The sequence below is a fragment of the Osmerus mordax genome, chromosome 8 (assembly GCF_038355195.1).
Source record: "Osmerus mordax isolate fOsmMor3 chromosome 8, fOsmMor3.pri, whole genome shotgun sequence".
Lineage (NCBI taxonomy): Eukaryota > Metazoa > Chordata > Actinopteri > Osmeriformes > Osmeridae > Osmerus > Osmerus mordax.
Genome location: NC_090057.1, coordinates 10,378,371 through 10,405,602, shown reverse-complemented (window position 1 = coordinate 10,405,602; position 27,232 = coordinate 10,378,371). Strand labels below are relative to the sequence as shown.

Genomic DNA, 27,232 nt, shown 5'->3' with positions numbered 1-27,232 from the left:
GCTTAGACACGGCTGCTGTTGATTGGTCATCCAGGCTATTGGATAACGAAAAGTCATTCATATTTATAAATTGCGAAATCGTGTATTCGTATAAAAAATAAGAATCCACACAAAACACCAACACGATGGTTTGTAATAAAGGCATTGTATTGTTAATAAGCACTGAAATTAATTCATAGCAACTCAAAATCAACTAAAACATATTTAAAATGTAGCAATTAAAAAGTATTTTTAATAGCAAATATTACATTGCCAAACAAAAGTAAAAACATCCCTTGACTTGATGAAACATGAGATTCAGTAAATATTGAAAACCTGCAGTACTAAAAATATGACCATACAATAATATATGTATGAGATACAGTGTTGAATAAACAACCATTTTAAATTCACAAAACATTCAGCCACAAATTCCTTAGCAATACTGGCACTTGCATTGCTCTGTTACAAGAGTTCCTATCACCCCCCCCCCCCCCCCCCCCTTCCTGCAATACCTGTCCTTCCCTCCATCTCATCCTTATATTCTTCTATCCTAACTTTATACCATCCATCGTCCCTCATATCCTTCCATATCTTCTCCCCTTCTTCTCGATCTGGCCTCTCTCCCTATATCTCTCTATCTTGTCTTCATCCACCCTGGTTCACTTCAGTTTGAGGGCAGTGCTCTTCCTGTGAGGGATGTCTTTCTGGACCTGGCGTGCTCTGGAGCCAAAGCCCAGGGACTGCAAGGACTCTGTCAGGAAGCGCTGTGTCGGGGACACGCACAGCATCACCAGCAGCTTGGAGTCGCCACCTAGTGGAGCCACAGAACAGATGAGCACAGAGAAGGTTAGCCAAGTCCTTCCGCAACTAACTTTAAATAATTCAAAATGATGAGAGTCTTAATAATTCACCAAACGCATTCATGCAATGTGTCGTTTTTGTGCTTCAAAATAACCATAACGCACAAAGTATACGAACGGCCAGTTTCTTGTCTGATGTTCAGAACAACCAATTGGGAAACGGTAAGTGTGGCCTGGTCCCAGTCTCAAGTGGCCTGGTGTGTGGAGACTTGGTGGTTTGTGGTCGTGTGCGTCTGTTGACATCTTTACACAGGTGTGTGAGCCTCACCAATGGCGTCCTGCAGCAGGTGGGTGAGCTTGCTGTTCCTGTAGGGGACGTGGGGTCTCCGCTCTGCCAGGGCTCCCAGCACGTCAGACAAGGCCGACAGGCTGCGGTTGATACAGGACGTCTCCCACAGGGCGGCGCCAGTCACCCCCGACATTCCTACACGAACACAGACAGATGCAGCATCCCTGAATGTGACTGTCAGTGGCATTCACTGACAATGTGAGTGTGCACGTGTAGCGTGAGTGTGTGTGTGTGTGTCAGTCTTACCCACACACTCGCTGCCAGCCAGGTCCACTAGCTGCAGTTTTGTCTTAAAGGGCGCCTGACCAATGCTAGTTCTGGGGGAGGGGCATGGGGAGTGGTAGGGGGAGTGGCATGGAGAGGAGGTGGAGCTTGCGGAACGCTCGTCCGGTGAGCGGGCGCTGGGGTTGGCACGCCGACAGCGGGGACTCCACCACTCTTTCTGGTGGGTGCGCTGCATGTCCTTCTTGGCATTTTGTAACCTGCGGGCTGACAGGAACATCACCAAGGTTACTCACCACAGCGATATGACAGACACACACATGGCCATGATACAGACAGATGTCATCAACAGCTGATGTCTACATGAGGGATGTGCTCTTTTGGTTTTCTGCATTCCTGTGTCTGCTGAGGTCTGACTGTCACTGTGAGTGGAAACGTGTCTCTGCCTAGGTTTGTGTGTGTGTGTGTGTCCACCTAGGTTTGCCTGTGTGTGTCCACCCAGGCTTGTCTGTGTGTGTGTGTCCACCCAGGCTTGTCTGTGTGTGTGTGTGTGTCCACCCAGGCTTGTCTGTGTGTGTGTGTGTGTCTCACCCAGGCTTGTCTGTGTGTGTCCACCCAGGCTTGTCTGTGTGTGTGTGTGTGTGTGTGTCTCACCCAGGCTTGTCTGTGTGTGTGTGTGTCCACCCAGGCTTGTCTGTGTGTGTGTGTGTCCACCCAGGCTTGTCTGTGTGTGTGTGTGTGTCTACCTAGGTGTGTGTGTCTCACCCAGGGCCAGAGCGTTGGGGCTCTTGGAGGAGACGGTGAGGGTGACCACGAGGTGTGAGCGTGAAGAGTCTCGGTGCACCAGGGTGGGGCAGCGCGCCCTCAGCTTCAACACGGAGCTCATCAGCTGCATGACGTCTGCCGAGCTACGCACCAACCTGGGGCGGGGCGGCAGGACGTCAGCCAACACACACACACTCCCTTACATGCACTGTCGCCATCCTGTTCCTCTGAGAGTCACCACACACACACACACACAGCGGTAGTGGACTCACTCGTAGGTGAGGCAGGGAACCTCGCTGGTCCCTGTGCTGGTGGTGAAGATGTCCCTCCTGGCCCCCGTGGGGACCCCCTCCTCGTCCTTCGCCAGCAGGTCAAACACCTCGTTGTTGTAGACCTCCACCACCGACACCTCCACCATGTGGCTTTCCGGAGGCTTCTCTGAGATCAGCCTGTCACACACACACATACAGGTACACACACACACACAAACAGACATACACACGCACAGGCAAGATGCACACAAACAGATCCACATGCACGCGCACACACATACAGATCCACAGACTCAGGTCAGCATGCCATCTCACTGACAGAGCATGAGGTTAACCTAACCTCTCTCTCTCTGTCTGTCTCTCACCTGAAGAGCTCCCAGGCAGCTTTGGGGATGATGCCCCGTCCAGCGTCTGTCTCCAGTCCTGAGGGGCTCTCTGGCTGGGAGCCAATCATGGTGTGTGTCTTCCCACTCCCTGTCTGTCCGTACGCCATTATACACACGTTATACCTGAAAACGTTGACCCCAGACAAAGGTCTTCAATTGTTCAACAATGTGTTTTCATTCCAGGGCTTTCATTGCAATCGTATTGTTTTACAGGGTAACATGATGCTGCATTTCCCTCTTGTGCTCTCTAATCCTGTGTAATTACTTTGAGTACTCCAAGCTTCGGTTCTATTGCTGATCAATAAACACGGTAAGTCATTATTCTTCTTAAGGGCAACTGCATGTTGGTACTTTCATAGAGTCTAGACTACTCTCTGTTTGACTCCAATGAGGTTAGCAGTGGTCCACTCACCCGTCGAGAAGGGAAGTAAGGAGGGGCTTCACTTCCTCAAACACAGCATCCTGGGAGTCCTCTGGTCCATGCACCCTGTCAATCAAAATGACCATGATGACAGACTCATTCCAGACTGTTTCATATACTACTGAAATCAACAATACTAATTTACTATAGTGTTAAATGTTGAGTTATGTTGAGTTATTATAGTTAATGGTTATGAAACATACCTCTCAAACTCAAACATCTTGTTGAGGACTGGGTTCCCCATTTTAGTACAATTCACAAAGACTGTGTCCTAGGGCCGCGGGTGCAATGGGAAAAAAAGCATATATCATATGCACCATTTGTACGTTGTGTGTCAACTAAAAGAATGTACATATGAGAATGAGGCCCTGTCAAGTTTGACTCAAGCTTTCAAACTTGACAGGCTGAGTGCTGAATCAGCAGCAGGTATAAACTCACATCATTAACAGCCTGAACCACCTCCTCTGATGAGGCACACCTGAACAGAAAAGTCACACCAACTGGTTTGAGACAACCTGGTCACTGATAAATATACAGTACTATAATAATACGCAGTTCAGGTACAAAACTGCGGGCTTTTTTACCCCAATGCTAACGTAGACGCCTGTCCATTGTCAAAAGGAAGAATCGGGCGCACTCTGCAGTGAACCCTGATGTTTCCCCTGAGCTCCTGTGAGAAGGAGGGAGAGAGAGAAGAAGCGAGGGGGGGGGGGGGGGGGGGGGTTAACAGATCCATGTGTGTGACTCACTAAGTAACAGATCATTCCAGAGGCACAAACTCTTCCTCACCACCAGGGTGTTGTGAAGTATTCTTCTTCTCAGCCTCTCTGTCTTGCAGCGCTCCTTCTCCTCCTCTAGGGAGCGCTCCAGAGCCTCTACGCGCGCTTGCAAACCTAGAAATACAAAGAATAAACAGATTCTGTTTATTGTACAATAAAAAGAGTATATCTCACACATATGTAATAGCAATGTTGGGAATATGTGGCATTTTGTCCTGAAAGAAACTTCAAGTAAACTGTGGGGGAAATAACTATAATGCAAACTTAATGTGACAATCGGTGAGTCATCTTACAAGCTGGAGACTTTAGCCGGTGGCTTAAAACAATCCCTAGTGGATAGTAAGTGTCCATTACATCACAAAAACAAGAGGATTTGCTCCTCAAATATTAATCCTTTTATTGTCTGTGACTTCCCCATGCTATAGTCGTGCCATGTCAAGCTGTGCCATGCTGTAACCATGCCAACAGTGACCAACGCTCTCAGGTAAAGACCTTTTGACCCTAGGCCAGATCTTAATCCCTTCACAAACACATGTATGAACATGCACTCTCACCTACACACACACACACAAAGAAACACACCATGGCGTGCAAGGAAGTAAAATATATTCTAGGCTTTCACAGTGAGGATGAATGAATCACGCAGGCTTAAAGCAAATGCCAACCAACTCCATCAAAACTCAACAAGGGATTATATGAATGTCGGATTTGAGACGGCTTTAAGACCACGCCCATCTGATATCCATCTACAACTGAAGATGGCTTGCCCACAACTTGCCACTGCTACACGCAGCTAATAAAGGCAAAGGCTAAAAGGCCTGCCTGCGACACCAAAGTGGCACACATACACTGGCCCTCAGACTCCTAGAGACAAATGTATACAGAGTTTGCTCAGTTTGCTTGATGTAAAGTATAAGCTATGACTCAAGCCACCAGAGCTGAGCAGGCTCTCCCTCCACGGGACTACACCAGCACGTGATTGGCTGCTGTAAGTTGTTGTTTGGATAGGGGCTCAGACCTCCAGACCCGCTGTGTCGCTGATTGTGTCCTGGCTGTCAGAAACATAGAGCGTCTCAGGGTGTAGCATTCACTGAGGACCAAAGAGCTTTGTGTTTCTTGTTGAGCTGTTCCTAGTTCTGTTTATTGAAACCCTGGTGGAAATGAAATTGTACTATTTTAACATTATTCACTTAAATTCACCTTAATAACCACTAAAAGCCAAAATGTCACACTCTTTGACCTCACCTGACCTGCTTCACGTACGCGCTTGTCTGCCAATCAGTATGATTGGCAGACAAGCGCCACACACAAAATGTCACACACACACTCTCATGTATAGGCTCAGGTACTGTGTGCTGACCCAGGGGCTGTCCCACAATTCACAGACTACACAGTCCGACCATGTGACACCTGCCTCACTGAGCCTGTGTCACCAAGGCAACCAAGTGACGCAGGGCACAGGACACGACACATGACCTTGGAGAACCCAGCTGACAGGAGACTTATCAGAGGGTGAGTCCCGAGGAGGAGAGGGGAGGGAGGAGTTGGAGGGGGAGAGGGAGGATAATCTCTCCAGCAACCAGCCTTTAAGCCCATGGCAAAGCACTGAACATAAGATTCTTCTGAATGGAGAGACAGGGTTGGAAAGGTGGGGGAGGGATAGAGAGATAAAGAAAGAGAGGGTGACAGACACAGAGAGAAAAAGAGGAGTGGGGGATAAAGAGATTGGGGATAGAGGAAAAAGAGAAAGGAAGCAAAAGAGAAAGAGAGATGGAGTGAGGTGGAGAGGAGTTTCAGGTACAAGGCAGCGAGAGATATTAAAGAATCCAGACAAAAACACATCAGAATCAAATAATGAAGAGTGGAAAATGAAGAGAAAGGCTAGATTATCTAGAGTATCTGACTATCTTCACACACTAACTTCAAATGGTCACTTTCTTAGTCAAACACTTCCTATTACAACCCATCATCCGGAACTTCCTGGCTGAGTGATCTCACGATCCTGGCCAGCCAATCAGGTACTCACTTTGCACGTTGTCACCATGCTGACCCTGTATGGTGGCGTTGGTCTGGCCCACCGTCTCCTGTAGCTGCTTGCTCTGATCCTCGAGCTCAGTGGCAAAACCCGCATACACCGCAAACACATCTCTCAGGTCCTGCTTCAAAACCTAGAGTAGAACAGAAAGAATGCGTGAGTATGTGTGTGCATCTAAACATTCCTCCCCTTAACCAAGGGCCTATAGATGATGGAAAGGTAGTGGGTCAAAGCCAACAAACATTCTCAATTAACCCCCCACCCCCCGAGTTCTGGATGCTTCCGGACATATAGAGGTCTGCACCTGGACTTCAGACAGCAGTTTGGCCAGGGCAGAGTGAGTGCTCTTCTGTACACTTCTTTGGTACTGCCGCTGTTTCTGGACTTCTATTTGTTCTTCATGGCCCCGGCGCAATTTACCAAGGCACTAGAAACAGACAAGCAGTCGGTGATTAATGTGTTACAAACACATATACAATATAAAATGCTTAGTAGGCCTAACTCTACCTGTTGATTCATTCAAGCCTGGTTGTGAAAGCAAGCCAGACACAAATTATCCCTTATTTAATCTACTTTTAAAGGGGGAAATCAGTGGTTTGTGAAGGACAAATTAGTGGGCATCTGGTGTCTGCTCTACAAGCACCTTATCCTTCAGGCAGTAAGCACTTCCATCTGTCGTGTGATTTCCTGGTGGTAAAATGGCCGCTGGGTGCCATGGGTATGGCTAACTCAGACCTATTGTTCTGGTCAGATCAATGACGGTATGTGTCAGAATACATGACCAGAATTTTTACAATGCAGATGAATGTGTCATCCGATTTACCTCAGCAAGTCTCAGGTGAAGAATTGCATTTTCAGTTTCCAACTCTAGAATGCGCTCTTCTTTGCTCTGGAATCGTTGAAAAAGACTGTTAGGTAACACCTTGGTAGTCATCCATTCCATGATTTGTAAAAGGTGATTGTCAAAATAGCGGAAAGCGTAAATAATGCTTCTGCTAACAACTGGTAAGCAAGGTTTGACATAAAATAACCTAACTTCCGTTTAACATTATGGAGAAAAAACTGTAAAACGGCATGCGTAAAAGGCTACCTACCCGCAGTTTGTGCTCCAGAAGGTGCACTTGATGTGCAAATATTTGGTCCCGGTTAATAAAGAGTGGCATTTTGCATACAGGAGAAATGTTCCTCGATGTACAGGACAGTCTATCTAAGACCGAACTGTCAACTCGCTTTCTCGCAGGTCTGTTAATGCGATTACGCACGGTCAACACTTTTCCAAGCGGCTCTCCGTTTGTGCGCAATTTGCGTCCCGTTGTCCGGTGAGACGTACGATCTGATTGGTGCTATAAACTTTTGACAAGCAAGTTAATTGAGGGACGTTCATACTACCAACAGGTATAAAGACAAGGTTCTGCTATAACTGTTTATAAATTACAACACAATGTGTTGACAAACATCAAACAAACTCAACGTGAATGAATGTTTTAGGCTGCATGCAGTCAATTGTTCATTTGGGACCTCTACACTCCAACTGCAATTTTAATGGTTTATTGACAGCAATTTTCTTTATTATTGGCTCCCAGATATCATGAATGTCTTAGTGATGGACTTGTGGATTGCAAGGAGCATCCTTATGTGAACAGGACTTCTATGGGGTTCCTGGTTGGCCACATGGTCCTTAGACAGTTCCTGATAAGCTGGTGAACCACACTTAGCCTCTCTGACAAGAGGACATTTTAGAGTTGGAGATCAGTGAACTTGAAGGTAGGAATTAGTAAGAATTGTCAAAGTAGGACAAAGTTAGCTCATTTGTCAGGATGACAACTGGTGGTTGTCGCTCACCAGGTTAAACCTAAGAGCTGGTGGGCACCTATTCCTGGGCAGAGAACCACTCTGGTTTTTTTCGTTATCTTCATAAAATGTAAGATTAAAAAAGAAACATGCTAGAATCTATGAAAATCAAGACAACCTGTCCTCTGTCACAACTATGCAGTATGCAGCTACAGCACAGGTTATTGTTTGCTGGACCCCACGTGAATTGTGCATATGTCGAATGATTGTAAAACATATTCCTGTAAAATAGTTAATACTTGTCCAAGTTAGGCTGTTTTAAGTTTGAAATGGATTGTTGCAGATGAACCTAATGATTGTGAATGCATCTTCACCTCCGCAAAGATAGGGGGCGGTATTTATCAAACTGCTCCTGGTTGATCACTGAGAAGCGTTGCATGATGACGTGACCAGTGGCTTCAGATAGGTTTTCCCAGAGCTTTCCCAGGGTTTTCCTCCATACGTTTTATTAAGAAAAATGACGAAATCGAAGCAGAGGAAACAAGAAAAAATCAGCGTTTCTAGCGAAGTAAGATACTTCTCAGTTGTATGTTCGTTGTTTCTTTTACGGGGCCTATAGCCTACGTGCATCTAAAGTCAAACAGCATTGCTAGCTCGCTACTAGTAGCTCCGCTGACATACAGCATCACACTCCATTCATTGATTGAATTCGTCCCAGTAGTGTAGGAGGTTATTCTGTCATCAACGTTAAAGTGTGCCTACTGTAAAGTATGATTTACTTCATTCTATTCTTTAAAAGAGTCTTGGATTGGTTTGTCACTGAGTACATTCTTTTCTGTAGATCGATCGTGTGGAGGAAAGAAAGTCTCGTTGTCAGGACAATCTCGAGAGGGCCGAGTACAGGAAGAGGCGAGAGGAGTTGTCCGAACAAGACAGGTGAGGAAAACAAGGAAGATTATGGTAATAAACATGAATCCAGCCATCGGGGTAATTAATCTACAGTCACTGTCATCCACAGGCAAGCCTTGGAGGATGAAATGACAATAATGAATGACAGGATGATCAAACTCGGTAAGAGATAGATGAGTTACATTCCCCTTATGCCATGGTTTTGGTTACTCGAATGCTCACACACAGTCGGTGAATCTCAACAATTAGAATACGCATGTTCTCTCTCACCATTTACTAGAAACTGTCTTCATGGTAGTACATTTGGCTAGACAGAAGTTGAAAGTTAGGATAATGTCAAGGGGGCCAGCGTTCAGCCCTATTGAGTTCCAACTGTATCCTCCCTAGCGCCACCAACCTTTAACCTCTGTTTAACCTCTCATACGCAGATAAAGAGCTGGAAGTGCTGAGAGGAGAGAACAGGAGGAACATGATGCTGTCCGTGGCTCTGTTGGCCATCAGTGCTCTCTTCTACTACGGCTTTGTCTATTACTGATGGAAGACTCAGGACTACATCCCCCATCAAGACCAAGGACTGCAATGGCAGCTACGGACTACAAGTCCTTCGTCATGCCTTGACCATGCATTGCCTCACTCCCAAACCATGCCAAAAACAAGCTGCTGCCGTCAAGCACGACAAAATGTACATATCTGATCTGGGGGGTCTCGATATGTTGAGTGACAACTAAATAGCAGAGTCAGTAGCTGAGATGAGCCGTCATATCAGCTTTTGACAGATGTGAGCTTTGCCAACCGTGGACCACTTATGGAAGCACAATAATGTTTGTGGAGGTTGGACCTGAATGCTTTCGTGCACTCTCCTTTCAGTTGCAACAGCTACATTCTGATCTATTATATCAAAGGATTTATCATTGTGTTGTTGTTATTATGATGGCTTCATATGAATGTCTTGCTTATCAAGGATCACCAAACTTTCATCATACATATACTGTATACATACATCTTATGCTTGATTATCTTTAAAGACCTGCACGCTGTGTATCTTGTTGGAAAAGAACGTCACAATGGTCCACACCAACAAACGATTGTCTTCATAATTTACCTACAGTAAGCCTTAGGTACTCCTTTAATGGCCTTCATTTTTTTAAGCATGCAAGGACTTGACTTCTACCTGCAGCTGTCTAGATCACATGACCTCTACCTGCAGCTGTCTAGATCACATGACCTCTACCTGCAGCATTCTAGATATTTATTTTAATCAATGTCTGCCTTGGATTCAATTCATCACAATGTACAGTTTTCACTAAATTAAACCACCACAAGTGCATGCAGGATTTTGTAATGATCTGTATTTATCTTATAAATGGAAATCAATAAAGAATGTATTCAAAAGATCTCCTGATCCAGACAAATTCTTTAATCCGGTTAAGGTGTTGAGTATCCCAGTGGTCTCAATCTCACCAACAGAAAAATAGTTCCTGGGAAGAGCACGCTTTTATTTTGTATCATAATTGGGGAAGAAACATTACAAAGAAAACAAATGACACCTCATCCTTGACATTTCACAAACAAGATCAGAGGGGGGGGGGGAAGGCAACCGGATGCAGCAAAGACACACTTGAGTTTCAGAAATAACCTCCCAGGAATTCCCATAGTGAATGACTCCAGGACCAGCCCACCTGGAGGAGGGCTGGCTGGACTCGATATGGATTCACTGCATTTTATGAAATATTCTCCATGCTATGTGGATGGAGGTTTTGGTAAGCAAGCCGAGACTACTGTGGACAGAGCGCGCAGGTCAGACAAACCGACCTGGTCGGGTGTGGGAAAGGGCGGAGGGGGTCCGGGAAGTGAGGAAATATAGTCCATAAAACAAACATGACCAGATAAAACACATGTAAATGCGTGTGTGTGTGTATGCTGTCCACACACACAGTACATAGAAACACGATGTGAACTCCAGAGTCAAGGAGGATACACAGACAGGGACAAATATAAAAAGCTGAGCAGGTGCATGCAGAGCAACGGGATGTGTCAAATGGCTGCTTAACTGTGTCAATTAGTGTGAACATTTCTAATGAGCAGAACTCTGTGCACTCGGACGGGCTGCAGCGAGCCTGGGGTAGTGGATGAAGGACAGTGGGCTCGTCCAGGTCCACTGGTTACAAGGGAAACCAGTGTCAGAGCCACCGAGGATGGATGACCTTCTGCCCTTCGTTTTGGATCCATACATTCAATGACAATTCATTTCTAACCATCACCATGCACATTGTCTATCGGAAATTGGCCTTGGCAGGAGTCACTGCTCGATCTGTGGTGTCTTCAATGTGATGGCGCCCCCCCCCCCCCCCCCCCGTGGCTCAGGGCTGGTAGTGTTGGTGGATGAAGGAGAGCACGTCATCTTTGGACAGCTTTTCTGGGTCCACCCTTGACTGGGAGTCATGAACTCTGACCCCTTCTTCCCACGCCCAGAACAAGCGCTCCGAGTGGCAGACACTGGAGAGACAAAACAAAAAACAAACACACAAAATAAGGTGTTGCGATTCTGTTGAAATATGCTTAAAACACTAAATCCAAGGATTTCCTTAAAGGGTAACTCAACCGATCAATCGTGTGGTCTGAAATAGGGGGTTTCTATTCCAAACGGTTGCTACTCACTGGAAGGGGGCCACAGAGTTGGCAGGTAGGTCATACGTCGACTCTTTGGTGGTCTTGTTGAAGAAGAACTTCCGCTTGGAGTTCTTGCTGTAAGCCATCGTCCAGGGATCTGACACAGGAGGGTTAGATAGGACTCTTCTCCACACATCCACACCCATATTACACACACACGCACACACACACTCTCACCATTGACAGTCTTTATGATGTAAAGTCCACTGGGGAGGAAGTGGCGGTCGTCTCGGCCAGTGTAGGACAGGCGGGGGACTCCACCAGAGCTCTTGGTGACCTTCATCTCCAGCCTAGAGAGGAACACACACACACACACACACACACACACACACACACACACACACACACACACTGATGACGGACATCACTTCGGGGGGTTCCTATGAGAACTGGGGAACGTCTGTGTGTGTTCTTGCGTGGGCTCTCGCGGAGCTCCTCCCATACCTGACAAATATTTTATCCATCTCTTCCAGCCTGTACACCTCCTTCACTCTGAAGGAACAGGAGTCAAAACATGTTTTACTGACGTCATGTTAAAACCTCAGGATGCCGCTACAGATAAAAGTCCCAGAGTTTCTACCTGATGGGGTTCATGTCCGGCCTGCTGGGTTTCGACACGGCCTTCACGAACTTCTCAGCCATCTGGATTCTGGAGCCAAAAGAGCCAAAGCTTTATTGACAAAACACGTTCACCTAACTGCAGGGGGAGCAGGGAGATTGAGCCACGATCCCTTTCTGGTTGAGGCGGTTGCGGGAGCTCACCGTTGGTTAAAGTGCTGGTCTCTTATGTCGGTGCCGTTGAGCACCAGAGCGTCCAGAACGTGTACCGCGTTGATCCGGCGCTGGGCTTTGCCCTGTGGAACACACAGACGGAACCAGCCGGCTTACAAACAGAACCGGCTGGGATTCTACTCTGCTAAAACGTCCCCTCGTGCCCTCAGTCTTCCACGTCGATCTCGTCCTCTGGTTCTACCCTTCCCCTTCACCTCCTCTCCATTCGTCGGGTGCCCCCCCCCCTCCCTCCATATCTCCTACCTCTCCCTTCAGCTCCTGGACGATCTCCACGCTCAGAAGGGTCTCTCTGGGCAGCTCCAGCTTGAAGCTCTCCAGCTTCTTCCAGCGCAGGGGCATCTTCCCGTCCCACGTGTAGATCTGGGACTTCTGTGTGCAGACATGAGACAGACCCCAGAGTTATAGTACTGAGGGGCCAGTCCAGCAGACTGGACTGGAGTTCAGACTGGAGTTATGGCCAGTAAGACAGTGTTTTTGGGGGGGGGGGCCTAAATGCTCTGTTCATGGTCCAAGTCCCATGGTGGCTGTTTGAAGAAAGTCCTATAGTCTCGCTGTCTCACCCCGAGAGCAAGCAGGAAGAGCTGCTCGCCTCCTCCCACAATGCAGCGGTAGTCCAGGACGTGGTGCACCTTGTCCAGCGTGGTGGAGCTCAGAGGAGTGGGCTTGGAGTTGAACGACTCGGCGTCCGAACCCTGACAGAGGGAAGCGGGAGAGGAATATATAACAATGGAGGGAGAAGAGAGATAGTGAGAGACAAGTGAATGTGAGCTGGCGAGAGCGAGAGGAGAGGTAATGAGAGAGAGAGAGAGAGAGAGAGAGAGAGAGAGAGAGAGAGAGAGAGAGAGAGAGCAAGCATGACAGGGAGAGAGAGACAAAATAATCTGTCATCTGGTCTCACCTTCATGAGCTCGTAGAACTTGGACTTGGGGTCTGAGGAAGAGGGAGTCACTCTGGCCTTATCAGGAACCTGGAGACGTATTTCAAAATAAGAGTCAGGCTTGAGTGAAAAAAAACAAATGTACTGGTTCTCATCTCCTGTCCCGTATCCCACTCACCCCCCAAAGTTTCAGACACTCCTTTCGGATCTCTGCTTGCCTGGACTCAGAGAGGGCCCTGGAAACACACCACACAACGCTCAAATCTCACGTACACACACACACACACACACACACACAAACGCATAGCAGGAACACAGGTGGAAGTCAGGGTACTCACGGGTCTAACACATAGGCATGGATTTTTGCTAGGGCTTTGATCTGGACTGCACAGTGGCTGCAAGGAGAAAAGTGCATGTGGTTATTTGTTGGCCTCCAAAAATGTGCGTGCGTGCGTGTATGTGTATGTATGTGTCCATACTTCTCATTGGACTTGACCATGTGCTGGTAGAAGTGTGTGTCTCCTTTCATAATGTCGAGGGGAACCACCTCTACGACGTCAGACTCGCCGTTCCGCAGGTGGTTGAGTTTGAGGTTGACCGTGAACATGAACTCCCGCACCGCGTCTGTGCCGGGCTTCATCCCGCGACACACGATGTACCTGAGCGTCACGCGCACACACACACACACAACGTGTGAACACACAGTAAACCACCTCGTGGTCTGTCCCGCACCAGCACCCACACCTGGACGCCCCCACACCTGGATGCCCCCACACCTGGACGCCCCCACCCCTGGACGCCCCCACACCTGGACGCCCCCACACCTGGACGCCCCCACACCTGGACGCCCCCACACCTGGACGCCCCCACACCTGGACGCCCCCACACCTGGACGCCCCCACACCTGGACGCCCCCACACCTGGACGCCCCCACACCTGGCAGACAAACACGCACGCGCACACACCTCTCGGAGTTGGCGGGCCGGCTGGTGATGGGCTTGAAGAGCGAGATCTTGTCGAAGCAGAGGTACAGCAGGTAGATGAGCCCCACGGAGAAGGGGGTGAACAGGTCAAAGGTCTTACACACAAAGTGGCCCCCTGTGAGACGGAGACAGACACACAACGCGGCCAGCTGTGAGATCACGCACACGGGAAACACACACACACACACTCACACAAACGCGCGCATACCTGGCCTGAGTGTTGACATGGCGGTGAGGAACTGGCAGAGCAGCAGCTGTTTACTTAGAATCTCCTGGATGTTCTCCTGGCCTTCCACAGAGAAGCCCTGCCGGTCAGAGCACAGAGAAGATGTGCATCACAACCACAGGCCACCAACCAGGGCAGAGAGAAGGCGAGCGCCACAACGCAATCCACCAACCCAAGTAAAGGGAAGGATGAGTGTTACAACACACGGCCAATCATTAATTGCTAAGAGATCAGCGCAGCCTGACCCGACCAGTCACCAGAGCAAATAACAGCACTGCTCAACACAGGTCAGTAATCCTTCAGTCAATACAAGTGTACTGACCCCGTCTGCCATGAGGAAGTGAAGGCCCCTCCTCTCTGTGCTCTCCATCACAAAGTTCCGGAAGGCGCTCACGTTCTCTGGTCGAGTGATGTCACCATCTCCATCCACCCCTCCCTCACCTGGGTCAACGAAAGATCCCGTTAACAAAGGCGGAAAGATCCGGTTCAAGTCGCCCTTCCTCCTATGTTAATACCTTTAGCAAGCACACCACCACGGCACAGAACACAACACAGCACCACACAACACAGCTGCACTTCTCCTCATCCGACAGGGTATTGGACCGTGTACCGTAGTAGGGCTCAAACAGCTCGCTGGGCGCAGCGTAGAAGTCCTCCAGCTTGAAGTCGCAGGGTCCTTTGAGGGTCATGCCGAAGCCCTTGGCGTGCCAGCGCCTCTTCCAGAGGATGTACTCGGAGAAGCCGCCCGGCCCGGCGCACACGTCCGCAAAGTACAGCAGCTCGCCCTCGCGCTCTCGCGTCTGGGGCTTCTGTAGAGGAAACCCTCATGTCGTTTCCGGAAGATTCCTTTGTGTCGGGCTGGCTATCAATGGGGAGGGGGTTGAAGTGTCTGTTTGACAAGGTCGGGAGATCGGACTCACCCCTTGGGAGTCCTTTGGGTTGGTGAACATGTAGTCAAAGACATGGTCGATGTTTGCCATCTTCATAGCCGCTCTGGACATGATGAGCACGCAGAAAGAGGGGCGTGCGCACACACACACACACACACACACACACACACACACACACACAGTGAGTTCAAGGCTCCTTGTGAGAACATAGGTTGAATCCTAGAGCAGTAAGCTTTTGGCGTTAGCTAGCATGTTAAATAGCATCCTTTCATCCTGTCCACCTGTTGAGGAAGAAGGCGCCTCTGATGGTCTCGTAAGGGTTGGAGCGCGTCCGAGCTCGCCTCATCTCCTCCCCCTCCAGGTCGTCAAACACCGTCTGCAGAGCGCACAGGTGAAACACGCCCTGTCTTCACTGAACAGTGAGGGCTAGCTGTTGCTCTCCTGCCCCAGAGGGCTACTGTACTCTGAAGGGTGACTTACCTTGCACCTTAGAAGTGTGTGTAGCAAGTCCTCGGTGCAGAACTCTGTCTCATCCTCAATCTTCAGCTTCCTCTGTAATTGAGACGTTTTAGATGTTGCTCATTGTAGTAGAAAGATTGTATGTATGTGTATGTATGGGTGTGTGTGTGTACATACCGGTCCCAACGCTATCCAGTCCCTCAGCTCATCTGCATCTGGGACCTCTGTGGTGCTTTCCGGAAACCATTCTACATTCTCTACAGCACCGGGCTGGAGGAGCGGAGAGAGGGAGTGATGGAGGGACAGGAGAGGGAAAGAAGAGCAGAAAGAGGGGAGTCGGAGGGTCAAAGAGAGAGGTGTCGCAAAAAGAAGAAAAACAATGCGTTTACGGTGCACACAGTCCATATTCGGGACAGCGGGATTGTGAAGATGTTGCTGTGGCGGTCGGCCCTCCTCCCCCTACCTCTGGTTCGTCTTGCCAGTCCACGTTCAGCTCCCCCTGGAAGCCCTGCAGCGTGAGGCCCAGACCCCTTCTCCCTCGCTGGGTGGACGCCTCCACGATCTCCTTACGCCCCTGGCCAAACTTACCCAGGCCCTCGCCCTCACGGAAACCCATTTTGGCCTGGGCAACGAGGAAAGGAAGGGGGAGGACACACAAAGGGTAGAAATAGCAGTTAGCATACACCAGAAGAAACACACGGAACGCATACAATATGCTTTAGTCATTCACGCTTTTTAGGGCCAATTACTGAGAGGCTTTGCCTCACTCTCTTTCTATAGTCAAAGTACATTCTCTGTTCCCCTAGCTATGCTGACGCTAGACAATGATCAGGTGTGTCGTGATGTCGTACCATGAGCCTCTGCGACACCCTGTTGTACATGGAGAACTTGTCGGGGTCATCCTGTTTGGAGTCGTCCGCCGCTGATGCATTCTGGGAGATGGATGGCATGGAGAACCCCGGGCGGTGGTCCTCCGGGTCGCTGTGGGAGTCACTCTGGCTGGAGTCTGGAAGGACCGTGTACGCACCCACGCATGCGCACACACCAGCACCGGAAGCGACACACACGCAGACACAAAGCCAAACCCAGACATAAACACAGCCACAGACAAAGGCAGATGTAAACACCCAGACAAACACAGAAACACACAAGGACACTGCACAATCATTACTTCAATCAGACCAACCATGTCACACATGACCTAACCATCTGTAGGACTGGAGTGTTTGCATTGGCCCATATTCCCCTGCATGTGCAGCAGCTCACAGCTTGCGTTGCATGTCAATACATGGCTGTGTGAGCATTTGTAAACAAACTGGCTGAGTACTATTGGACTACTGTTATGATATTCACTGCTGCTGTATGACGCATTTTGATTAAAGTCAATCTAATGTTGGTAAACATCCTTATAGGATTGAAGGTTAAGTGGAGCCAATCACTACCATATAAACAACCGTGCTTGGAGTTTAAAGAAATGAGATTAGTGGTTGGACAGTGTATTCTGCCAAGTCTACTGCTACTGGGAGGTCGCCAAGGACTCGGGTCTTGCACAGGTGAGATTTAGGACATGCTGCTCTGCTAAAGGTATAAACAGCAGAGGCCTGAGCATTACACAGACCCTATCCAGAATAAGGGCCTAAGATGTAACACAACTGATTATCCAAAGTTGTAAAACGTGACATGTGTTGGTTGGATTTGTCCAAGTGTTTATAGAGGTTGATGCAACTGTCAATTACCCTGACTGGCTGTGAGAACCGGCGACTCGTCGTCCGAGCTGGCGTCATCACGGCGTCTCTTGCTCCCCACGAGGGGGTCAGAGGCTGTGTCCCCCCTCCTCTTCATCCTGACTGGAGTGAGGGAGGGAAGAGTGAACAGGGTCAATCCCATGGGGAGGTGCAGAACTGTCATCGGGCAATATAATATGGCAAAGCAATCCTCCTTAAACTAGCGGGAAATAATTTGGGGTTTTGGAATGTCAGGTCATGTATAGATAAATACAGGTATATGCATGATGATACATGAGAAATTACGCAGATACATCTTTAGTTTGAATAAATTAAGTGTTGAAAAGCTAATTCTTCGGTAAAGTTAGTTTGATAGGTATAGAAATCTTAATTTGACTAGAGCTATTTACCTCGTATTAGAGATGTGTATGGCTACCTAACGCAGATGTTTAAACTGGACCATTCCAGTGTTCCTTGTTGGACTGAGCAGTGGTTGGCAAGCTAACAAGTGTGTGAGCAGTTCAAACGAGCACTAGCTAGCAAGTTTGTATGTCCAGAAAGATAGCTCGCTAGCCAGTTGAATAAACAGCAACACGGTGTACGGTAGCTTGTCAGAAATGAAACTTAACTAACAAGATTCCAAGCACTTCCCTCTACGTTTCGATTTCAGTCTACAACAACATCGAACGACGGTTAGCTAGCTAGCAGGCTGTTTCTACGAGCTGTGTGCAAATTCTAGTTTTTCTCTTGAACACCTGCACCCGCCATTGAGAAAAAGCAGTTTATTCGAGTGTATAAATCCAAGATGTAGCACTTCATAAAGTTTGTTTCCATGCAATAGCGCTATTAATGTGGTAATAATCGAGGTCAGCGTTAGCCCGCGTTCAGGTTTCGGAATTGTCGCTGGGGTCCTTCAAGTACGTAAGACACGCGTAAATGACGTCGTCGGTGGGATAGGACATCAGCACCTGCCTGTACCCGATTGATGGGTGCAGGAGTTGACGTTGTTGATCCTTAGATGTAAGCTTAATTTATAATTTAATTCACCTATGCTGTTAATAGCATTATGACCATGTTAAAAAATAGTTCCTTGCTTACTGAAACTAAAATAAATTCCTTCAAAACAAAAATATCACATAGGTGTGACTGTTAATAGTAACTTAAGCTAATAACTTGAAATATTGCAGTTTCTATCTATTGAAACCCCAGGGTTCTCCTCTTTGTTCAGAGAGAAAATAGCTCAAGTAGTTCAAAACGTTTTAGTTTGCATATAGCAAGTAATTTAATTGTTTTGAAATTTTATTTAAATAGAGGATACCCAGGTTGTGGTGAAAAATAAAGGAAGTTCCTCAATAAATAATAACTGGTCTTATATATTTTTTATTATTAGCCTATTCAAATTGAGAACGATACAAACAGTGGAATCAATTCATAAGAATTGGTAAAAAAAAAATATATAGTAGGCTTAGACAGAAAAATGAAGATGTCCTTGGAAGTTGCGTGTTGCACTAAGTCTCCGTCTCGGACCCATAACATGCCATCACTGAAGATGTTTGTGTGTCAGTCAGTAATTACTGAACGTTAATGACAGATCCCATTCCGTGACATGAAGCTAGCATAAGGTCAATCTGGTAGAGGAATTAGCTCCTTTACTGCGCAGGGGATATTTGAGCCACCAATTCAACGATTAAATTCTACGTTTAGCGGCCCGCCTATGGAGAGATCATTTCTGCCATTAAAACATGCGTGGTTGTTTTGAACAGCTAGGCTTAGGCTATAGTTGACAATAGCTCAAGTCAAAAACAGGCATAATATAATAGTCTCTATTCCCAATCACAGTAAGGTCACCTGGGAATTACATCCTTCCACTGCTTCTAAACATCTCCTGTGGATAGCCAAACAACAACAATAGGATCATCGGCTCATTTGCTGCTACATTGCCACTAATTGTTGACCTACCCCCTGTGATGCCCAGTAACGTCATCACACCATTGTTTGCTGGACTGTTAAACCTCAAGTGTGTGCGAGCACCCTGTGGTGGTTGGCACAAGGACAGTGAAAAGTACACTTCGTCCAGATTTATTATCCATACACCTGCTCTCTTATCTGGCTCCCTGCCATTAGCCCCATAGACCTAATGGGCATAGCCATACAGACACACACAACCAAACCACGTGACCCACTTACGCAACACAGCCTAGGCTTTATATACCACCAGTGGGGATGAGTCTCACCCCAGAGAGATCAGAGCAGCCCAGGTGTGTGTTGGTGTGAGAGCGTGAGAAGGCGTGTGTCTTCAGACGCAGGGGATCTACAGCCACCGCCGCTACACTCAGCCCAGTGGAGGACGTCAGGACTCGGGAGAGGGAAGGGTCACACAGGGCCAACCGTCTGGTTGCAAAGCTCCTTGAAGTGTTCTTGTGTCTTATCTGGCTTTGACTTTGTGACACTAAAGACAGCAAAGATGTTTTTCCGCATCCCTCGACTGACCCCTGGATATATCAGATACCTGCAGGTGCGTATGATGTTCTAATTGTCCTTCTGATCCATTCTTGCAAAACAATGCTCCTACCTGGAACAAGATAAAGGTTATTCAGTTATGCCTGTAGGAAATCCTTCAGTGAAACCTTTAAATCAAAACCCTTTACTGGTAGAACCATTTTATTAGAAATTGGTCCGTGTTAGTGGTCATCATTAAATGGTGATCAAGTAACTGCCTATGTTGAACTGTGCAGCATGCTTATTGGAAACAGCTGTCTCTTTCTATGCCTCCTCCTAAATTGTCCCAATTCTGGTTTACATAAGGTTTGACATTACTTCGATAATTCCCTAATGTTTGCTGAGATTTTATCTGCACTAATTAACTCAAACGTGTAGTAGATAGGTGGTCTAAATAGAACAAGAGAATAACCCCTGAACACATTTTGGCCAGTTGAAATGTCTACATTGATGTTTTTGTTTCCAAGACACTGTATGTGTCCTGAGACAGTAAATATCTTACATGGACCTGATCCATTGTCCAACAGGTGTTTTCCAGTGTGTGTCCTGGAAGGATAGATTTGGATTAGCGTAGCCTGCTGTCTTTGAACGGATCTGAATCAGAGATTCTGTCTCGTTCAGGGTCAAGTTAATGCCCCACTAATGGGATCCAGAGTGCCGTGGCATGAGATCTATGCTCCTAATCACCCAGCAGGGCTGTATTTTCGGACCCTGCAGCTGGAATTAGAAGCCTGTTGCGTCTTTTAGGAGGGAAGTGTCAAGCCTGATTATCTGTTTTTGAGCTCATCGGAGTGGAGGTTAGATAACTCACGCAGCTACTGTGGTGTGGTGAGAAGCGAAGGAGGGGGACAGTACGAGAATACTGTAGATCTCAAATGTTAGCATTTCTGGAAAGTAAAGCATTGTGTGCAGTCACCGAGTCCTTTATTTATTGTAAACTTGAACTGTAAACATGAACTGGTCTATATACACCCTACTGAAATAAAAACCTGTTTAAGAAAATAGGCTGAAGACAAGAAAAGCTAATAACTAAATTTATCTGAGCTTAGGACATGTTTTGGATTGGCACACAATTCTGAGATGGCTGTTTTCCAAAATCACACAAGACTCACAAAGTACAGAACGTGGCGGCCATACCTTTTGTCTTTATTCTTGACTCCAAATTAACATTTGGAGCCAAAATGGAAAATGTATTTCGGATTTTCCCCTACGGTAAGACCATCTCAGGGATGAGAAGCCTGTTTGAGCACGGCCCGATCCTTATGGACTCCAGTGCAGCCCGAGCTAGACGGAAGGCTGCTGTGTTGTCGCCGTCGGTGACTTTGGTGGCAGCGTTTGTGGGGGGCCATGTTTTTCCCAGCTTCGCCGGTGACCCCTCCTCTCTCTTGACCTTTCAGACCCAGGCAGCCCAGACCGTGCTGCAGAGCCGTGAGGGCCTTGTGATGCCCCGCATGGCCATGCTGCTAGGCCTGATGGGAATCGGCATGTCTGGATACAGCTCCCGGCAACTCACATTGCACTACAAGCCCTCAGCCAACCTCATGAGATAAGACCAGACATGAACAAGGTGTTCATGACCCCTGACCCCAGACACACCACCCTGCTGGACCACAACGGACCTTCACAACACACAGGCATCACTGGACTATACCTAACACTACAGGACTCTACTCAAAGGAATTGTTCTTTCTCCCAAAAAAAGGTTGTTCCTTATTCCCTGTTGAATTTAGCCTTTGTGGTTGAAGTTTAGGATTGACCCAGTTTGATTTCGATTTTGGAATTGGTTTGTGGTCGGAGATTGAAAGATTGATGCTTTAAGGTTCCACTTCAGCAGTTAATGACTACATGACTACATCTCCTTTCCTTCCTGAACACTACATCACCCTTTATGCAGTTCCTCCAGAATTCAGTTCAATTGTAGATAATCCAGACTCTTCTCTTCTTAATTTCAGTATTTGTACTTGTAGTCACACGCAAAGACAACAAACATTTCCACAAACAGGTTCAATCTTAAACTATTGTAGATAATCCAGACTCTTCTCTTCTTAATTTCAGTATTTTTACTTGTAGTCACACGCAAAGACAACATACATTTCCACAAACAGGTTCAATCTTAAACTTCAGTCAGACCCTCCCTTTTTCATAATATGTGCCTTAAAAAGGCGGTGATTCAAAGATACACATAATGTAATTTTAACATCACCCCCCATCAATTTTTTTTTTTTTTAATTAACAGCTAAATCAAAAAAAGATCCTGCTAATATCTCAGTGAGTTTCTCAAGTGTTACTCACTCAAGTGATAAGACACACTGAATAGGATCAGTGTCATAAATGTGTCTCCACTTGAAGCCAAATTGACAAGCCTTCCCAAGTCACTCAGGGTCCCCTACTGTTTAATACGTGTCTCAGCCCTTTGTGCGTTAGTGTTTAGGAAACGCCATGACTGCTCCAAGAGCCTTTTTAAGGGCTGAGACACCTTGCCTGTGTCCAGGTTTCCTATTTAAGATCTGCATAGAACAAAGATGTAAAATACAGAGAACGGTTGCATCATCAACTCAGAGAATCCGAATGTTTTGACAGATTTGAATGATTCTGTCGGTCAGTCTTGTATTTTTACATTTGATTCTGGAGTTTACTGTATGATTTCTGGATTTTCTGATTTCATTATCTGTGTTTATATGTAAAAGAAATCAAGGTACATCATTGGACCAAGTTTAGAGATATGTCCAAGTTCTTTAGAAAAAAGGCTGGATGGATTTTGCACAAGGAAAGGATTGTCTCAACATACTGATTAATCTTTATTTTCACCACAAGACATTGAGGTTGTGAACTTCCTGCAATATAAAAAAGCTGTCTGATTTCTGGCTTCATCATTATTAATTCGACAAATCTTTCAGTAAACTGAACATCTAAGATGTTTGAACATTGCTTCTTTGCACTTTTGAAGACTGGCCGTGTACATAACTTGTACATACGGTACATATCTGAACATATCTGATGCTTGAGGAGATTAGTAGATGTGAATGACATGGATTGTGACACAGCTGAACTGGGTGAAATCTAGTTGAATTGACACATGGCAACTCTTTTTGGGTGCATGTCTGGCAGCATGTTTGGATGCACTCAGGTCAGCCATCCTGGGTGCCTCCTAACCTAACAGAAGGATTGCTGAATGTGTGAATTTTCTAAGAATTCCCCCAGTTGTCCTCCATTGTCAGAACATGGAAGCACCGAGAGGTGTTAGGCAAATGACCGGTAGCTTGGTCTCCTAACTTAGTTAGAATTCATTACTATTTATATTAAATGTATTGCTCTTTTCTTAACAAGCTCTGTAAGAAGGGGAAAAACTATTGACAGAATATGACTGTGTCACCGACACAATGAATGTATTAGTGGTTTTCAGAAGTATTTGAACTTGTACTGTAATTTAATGTATTATAATCGGTTGTCTATCAGAAAATTAAGTTGAAACCACATTCAATGTATCCAGTTTTGTTTTCTGTAAAATGTACAAAAGAAAATGCTCCTGGTCATCCACTTAGTCTTTATACTGTATTTCATGAGAAAGGATCTATTTTCCTGGAACAAGTCACACCTTAAGGTGACAGAGGTTAGTAATCCTGAAAGAGACACCCAGACAGGTGTGAGGGAAATGTAGGAAATGTAAGACTCCTTGCATTTTTACCCTCCTTATAGTCAGCCTCTGACCTTGTGTTGGAAAAACCATGTAGGCTACTGTAGGTTGAGAGGATAGTTGCAATGAATCCAAAGTGTGTTGTCTTTCTGTAACCTAGAGGTTCCTTAACATTCTTTGCTCATACGGCTTCTGTTTGGTGTTGTGAACTATTCAGCTTGTCATTGATTTTCTTTTGAGTTTGTATGTATTTTCTGTTTGGACTGACTGCATTTTATATTGAACGATTTAGATTGTCTTTGTATCACTTCATGTTTGCCCTGTTTAGAAATGCCTGAAGGCCTATAGTGAACTGAGGCATTCAGAATGCCTCACCAAGCACCTTTAAATGTGTTTTGATGTTTGTCCAGTATTATCAATGTAAGAAACGTTTTAACAGATGAAATGGAGTGTTTCTTTTTGCTTTTGTCCTCGGATTTTACAATTCAGAGATCATGGTTAGCCATAGGTAACACCAATAAACACTGGAGCCTATTTCACAACAGAAATGCTGATTTTATTCACTAGATGTCAGCACAGTGTTTTGTCCTCCTCCTGGTTTCACACGAATGCTCTGTTGAGTAAAAACAAGTAATGTCTGCTTAATAGATGCACAAGACAGTGCTTATTCTGTCTTTAGATGTTACCGTATAGTTTAATATCCATGACCAGTTAGGCTGTCAAGGTACCACCAAACATTCTCCAATAGAGAATGACTTTCTCTGGAGAAGTTAGTCCTCTACTGAACAATTCAAATTCGAAATAAAGTAATTATGAAGCCTCCAGTTGACATAGTCTGCCCAAATAGGAATACTGGTGATCTCCAATCACGTTGGCCTGACTGAGTTGATCTGCCAGGCAGACAGTCACCTCCTGGGCTACAATATAATACAACTTACTTCACGGTCAAGGCTAAGACTGTGTAGCTCTGACCCAGATAGCAGTAAGCTCCTTTGAGGACGTGTTCAAAACCACATACCGGTAACAGCCAGCACCAGGTTACCAAATTCTGACACACAGCAGCTTTGCAGGGAGAAAATACCAAAATAAACTATTCAACTATTCATAGTTTCACAGTTTCCACACATGTACACAGCCATACCCCAAAACAAGCACACACAAACACACCCACACACTGCAGGCTTTTAATCAGATACACTGAAAAGGTACACAGACACTGGGGTACAATTGCACACACTCTCTCTCTCTCTACTCACTCTCTTTGTCTTTCTTTCTTTCTCTCTCACTTTTTCTAAGCTTTGCTCAGACAGACCTCAGCGATAGAGTATGTCAAGGTCAAATCAACACACGCATGAACACACATGACACATCTCTATGACACGCACACACACACACATCCAGTGCACACTGGTTCATTGTGTTTCTGTTTCAGTGTCTGGTCTTCAGGTGGCTCTGGTTACATTCACACAGCAAGTCACAAAGAGGTAAAAGTCTCTGCTACAGAGAGGGGAGAGGAGGAACGAGGGGAGGGAATCGAACAGATTGTACCTTAAGTTAGTTACGAAGAAAGAGAGGGCAGCAGTGTGCGTGAGCGTGTGTGAGGAAGAGAGGGGGAGGTGGAGTGTGTGTGAGGAAGACAGATAGAGAAGAGGAGCGTGAGTGAGTGTGTGTCAATTGTGACGCAGCACATTCCCACAGTGGTCCTTCTTTAACGGCACAGCAGCTTAGCGTGGCTTCAGTTTCCTCTGTCTTGATCTTATTAAACCTTCACTCGTGTATGGAGGCTTTTTCACACACACACATGCACACACTCACACACACGCACTTGTTTACATATCCTCTGGAGAACACACATGCAAACAGATGACCATACACACAAAACAACCTACAGCAGGAAAATGCCGGTAATAGTCTTGATGCCATAGGTTGATCTTGGACAACGGTGACCGATGGCTGGAAGTCGTGACTCTGTCGGGAGAAAAGATGGCAGCTCATTATGACACGTTAAGAAGATAATTGTACTCAACATCCCTTCTATTTCAGGCTTCTGTTACCAAGCAGACTCTGGTGGTATGGAGTGGTATGGAGTGGTATGGAGGGGTTGACGTGCGTGAATAGGCTGTGTTGTAAATAAATGGACGGATGCGGTCTGGACTGTGGCCTCAATGGAAACCTTAATCGTACACTGACGTTTCAACGCTGATCCTCACTTGAACAACACCCCAGCTGAATTAGTCCAGTTATATGCCGAAGTAGTGAACTATAAGTGCTTTGTCACCATAGCTGGAAAAAGAACATTCGCTTTGCCTGAGGAAACAAGTTCAATGGAAAATATTGAGGCATTCCAAGGCTAAGTAGTGTTTCCAGGTGGAAGGGCACACTTTTTCCTTCTAATTTGGTTAATTGTTGCTAATGACTCAATGCTTTGTACACAGGTATCCCTCCTCTCAATACCAGTGCAGAAATTTAAAGTACAACCCAATGACTCGCTTGTTCTTTTTTAACAAGGTTTCCTGTAAAACATTAGCCCCGCACATCCTATCTCACCTTTGACCTCTCCATGCAAAGCTCTTAGTAACGCATTCCATTGCCCTCCGCCCCATTTTTACAGGATGCTTTTAAAAAACAAGAATGTTGACCGAGAACCGAAGAACCGAGACATTGTCAGGAGAAGATTTGAAAAGAAAACAGAGAATCAACGAAACAATAACTGGGCCCTTCGGGTGAGATTTTGAAGTTCCTGATTGTGAGGAGGGGTATAAAAGGGAGAATGTTTGTTTGATGCTTCTCAGAGCAGAACAAGTGTCCTCCCTGCTCTGGTCTATTAGGAGGAGCTGTTGTTATTCTTCCCAGGTCACTCTGGACAACTCAGTCACCCTGGGAATCTCATGAGATATCTGTTTACTCAGGATAATCCCAGCTGTGTCTTGGTTAACCCTGTCAGATCCACTGAAGATAGTTACTGGCCACCACAGGTGATGTACCATGGAGCACAGCTCTGTGTGTACATGCTATCATCGGATGTGATGAGCCTGTGTAGATGTCCACACAGACACTGACACGCATCTGTGGATACACCTGGTGTCTCAACCCCCCCTCCCTCCCCCATACACACACACACAAACATAAACACCCCACACGCAAACTCGGGGACACCCAGTTTCAAGAGAGAGTGTTGATTCGCGGTGTGACGCCCATGACAGGTGAGTGTTAAAAGGAGACCTCTTCCTCTCCCTGATGAAAAAAGCCGATTAGAAGGATTAGGAACATAGTGGGAAACCTGGGTCACGTAAGCCAACACTCCTGTACTGAACATCCATACAGGCAATTGCCCTTATGACAACCCATCGGTCAGAGCTCAACAATACGGAAAATTACAGGTCACATCTACAATGTACATCTCCATACCTTCATGCATACATCCATTGGCACGCTACATTCAATATTTATGTTTATAATACTACTGTATACATATTTGTGATTTAGTACTGATATACTTTTGCTATTTACTGAAATCTTTGCTTTTGTCTTTTTGTTTTTAAAGCCATTTTTGCTATGAGTAGTTTAAATAAATGATGTTCCACTGCGTAGCTGTTGGTTGCCCTTTCAAAATACTTTCATTGTCAAAACTGACCTTGTGTTATACATTCATTGCATGTGATAAATAAATAAAAACATCTGATCCTGACTGTGAGGATGGATCACATTTAAGGACCACCCAACATTGGAGTTGATGAAGTTACATCTAACATCTGACTATATAGCAG

The 27,232-nt window shown here is 46.2% G+C and overlaps 3 protein-coding genes and 1 long non-coding RNA gene across 4 annotated transcripts; 2 read left to right on the top strand and 2 right to left on the bottom strand.

Annotated features, from left to right (window-relative positions):
- Positions 1-641: 641 nt before the first annotated feature.
- On the bottom strand, positions 642-7,174 carry kif25 (kinesin family member 25). The gene is made up of 15 exons (XM_067242414.1): positions 7,106-7,174; positions 6,835-6,900; positions 6,316-6,438; positions 6,003-6,144; positions 3,987-4,090; positions 3,782-3,867; positions 3,636-3,675; positions 3,401-3,468; positions 3,189-3,263; positions 2,756-2,899; positions 2,391-2,567; positions 2,119-2,273; positions 1,378-1,620; positions 1,111-1,266; positions 642-793 (listed from the first exon to the last, which is right to left on the bottom strand). Exons 1-15 carry the CDS (start codon positions 7,172-7,174, stop codon positions 642-644), a joined length of 1,800 nt encoding a protein of 599 aa, XP_067098515.1.
- Positions 7,175-8,240: 1,066 nt separating this feature from the next.
- On the top strand, positions 8,241-10,094 carry ccdc167 (coiled-coil domain containing 167). Its single transcript, XM_067242047.1, has 4 exons — positions 8,241-8,370; positions 8,644-8,738; positions 8,821-8,873; positions 9,140-10,094. Exons 1-4 carry the CDS (start codon positions 8,320-8,322, stop codon positions 9,244-9,246), a joined length of 306 nt encoding a protein of 101 aa, XP_067098148.1. The 5' UTR covers positions 8,241-8,319; the 3' UTR covers positions 9,247-10,094.
- A 16-nt stretch (positions 10,095-10,110) lies between these two features.
- On the bottom strand, positions 10,111-18,240 carry cmtr1 (cap methyltransferase 1). The gene is made up of 24 exons (XM_067242046.1): positions 17,743-18,240; positions 17,345-17,455; positions 16,460-16,614; positions 16,072-16,230; positions 15,786-15,878; positions 15,630-15,701; positions 15,431-15,525; positions 15,180-15,252; positions 14,870-15,068; positions 14,582-14,700; positions 14,242-14,338; positions 14,016-14,148; positions 13,530-13,709; positions 13,389-13,445; positions 13,229-13,286; positions 13,072-13,140; positions 12,734-12,865; positions 12,417-12,542; positions 12,144-12,235; positions 11,962-12,030; positions 11,826-11,873; positions 11,559-11,671; positions 11,370-11,478; positions 10,111-11,207 (listed from the first exon to the last, which is right to left on the bottom strand). Exons 2-24 carry the CDS (start codon positions 17,448-17,450, stop codon positions 11,072-11,074), a joined length of 2,490 nt encoding a protein of 829 aa, XP_067098147.1. The 5' UTR covers positions 17,451-17,455; positions 17,743-18,240; the 3' UTR covers positions 10,111-11,071.
- A 1,376-nt stretch (positions 18,241-19,616) lies between these two features.
- LOC136947909 (uncharacterized) lies at positions 19,617-22,689 on the top strand. The gene is made up of 2 exons (XR_010877031.1): positions 19,617-19,847; positions 21,229-22,689. It is a non-coding gene; the product is annotated as an uncharacterized lncRNA (long non-coding RNA).
- The last annotated feature ends 4,543 nt before the right edge of the window (positions 22,690-27,232 follow it).

Coding starts and splice junctions, on each gene's coding strand:
- kif25 (XM_067242414.1), bottom strand. CDS start 7,174: ATGCCACTCTTTATTAACCGGGACCAAATATTTGCACATCAAGTGCAC. Junction 6,145..6,315: donor AACTGCTGTCTGAAGTCCAG/GTGCAGACCTCT, acceptor GTTCTACTCTAG/GTTTTGAAGCAGGACCTGAG. Junction 3,868..3,986: donor TACTTCACAACACCCTGGTG/GTGAGGAAGAGT, acceptor TCCTTCTCACAG/GAGCTCAGGGGAAACATCAG.
- ccdc167 (XM_067242047.1), top strand. CDS start 8,320: ATGACGAAATCGAAGCAGAGGAAACAAGAAAAAATCAGCGTTTCTAGC. Junction 8,371..8,643: donor AAATCAGCGTTTCTAGCGAA/GTAAGATACTTC, acceptor TCTTTTCTGTAG/ATCGATCGTGTGGAGGAAAG. Junction 8,874..9,139: donor TGACAGGATGATCAAACTCG/GTAAGAGATAGA, acceptor TCTCATACGCAG/ATAAAGAGCTGGAAGTGCTG.
- cmtr1 (XM_067242046.1), bottom strand. CDS start 17,450: ATGAAGAGGAGGGGGGACACAGCCTCTGACCCCCTCGTGGGGAGCAAG. Junction 15,526..15,629: donor ACACACTTCTAAGGTGCAAG/GTAAGTCACCCT, acceptor TGCGCTCTGCAG/ACGGTGTTTGACGACCTGGA. Junction 11,479..11,558: donor CATCATAAAGACTGTCAATG/GTGAGAGTGTGT, acceptor CTCCTGTGTCAG/ATCCCTGGACGATGGCTTAC.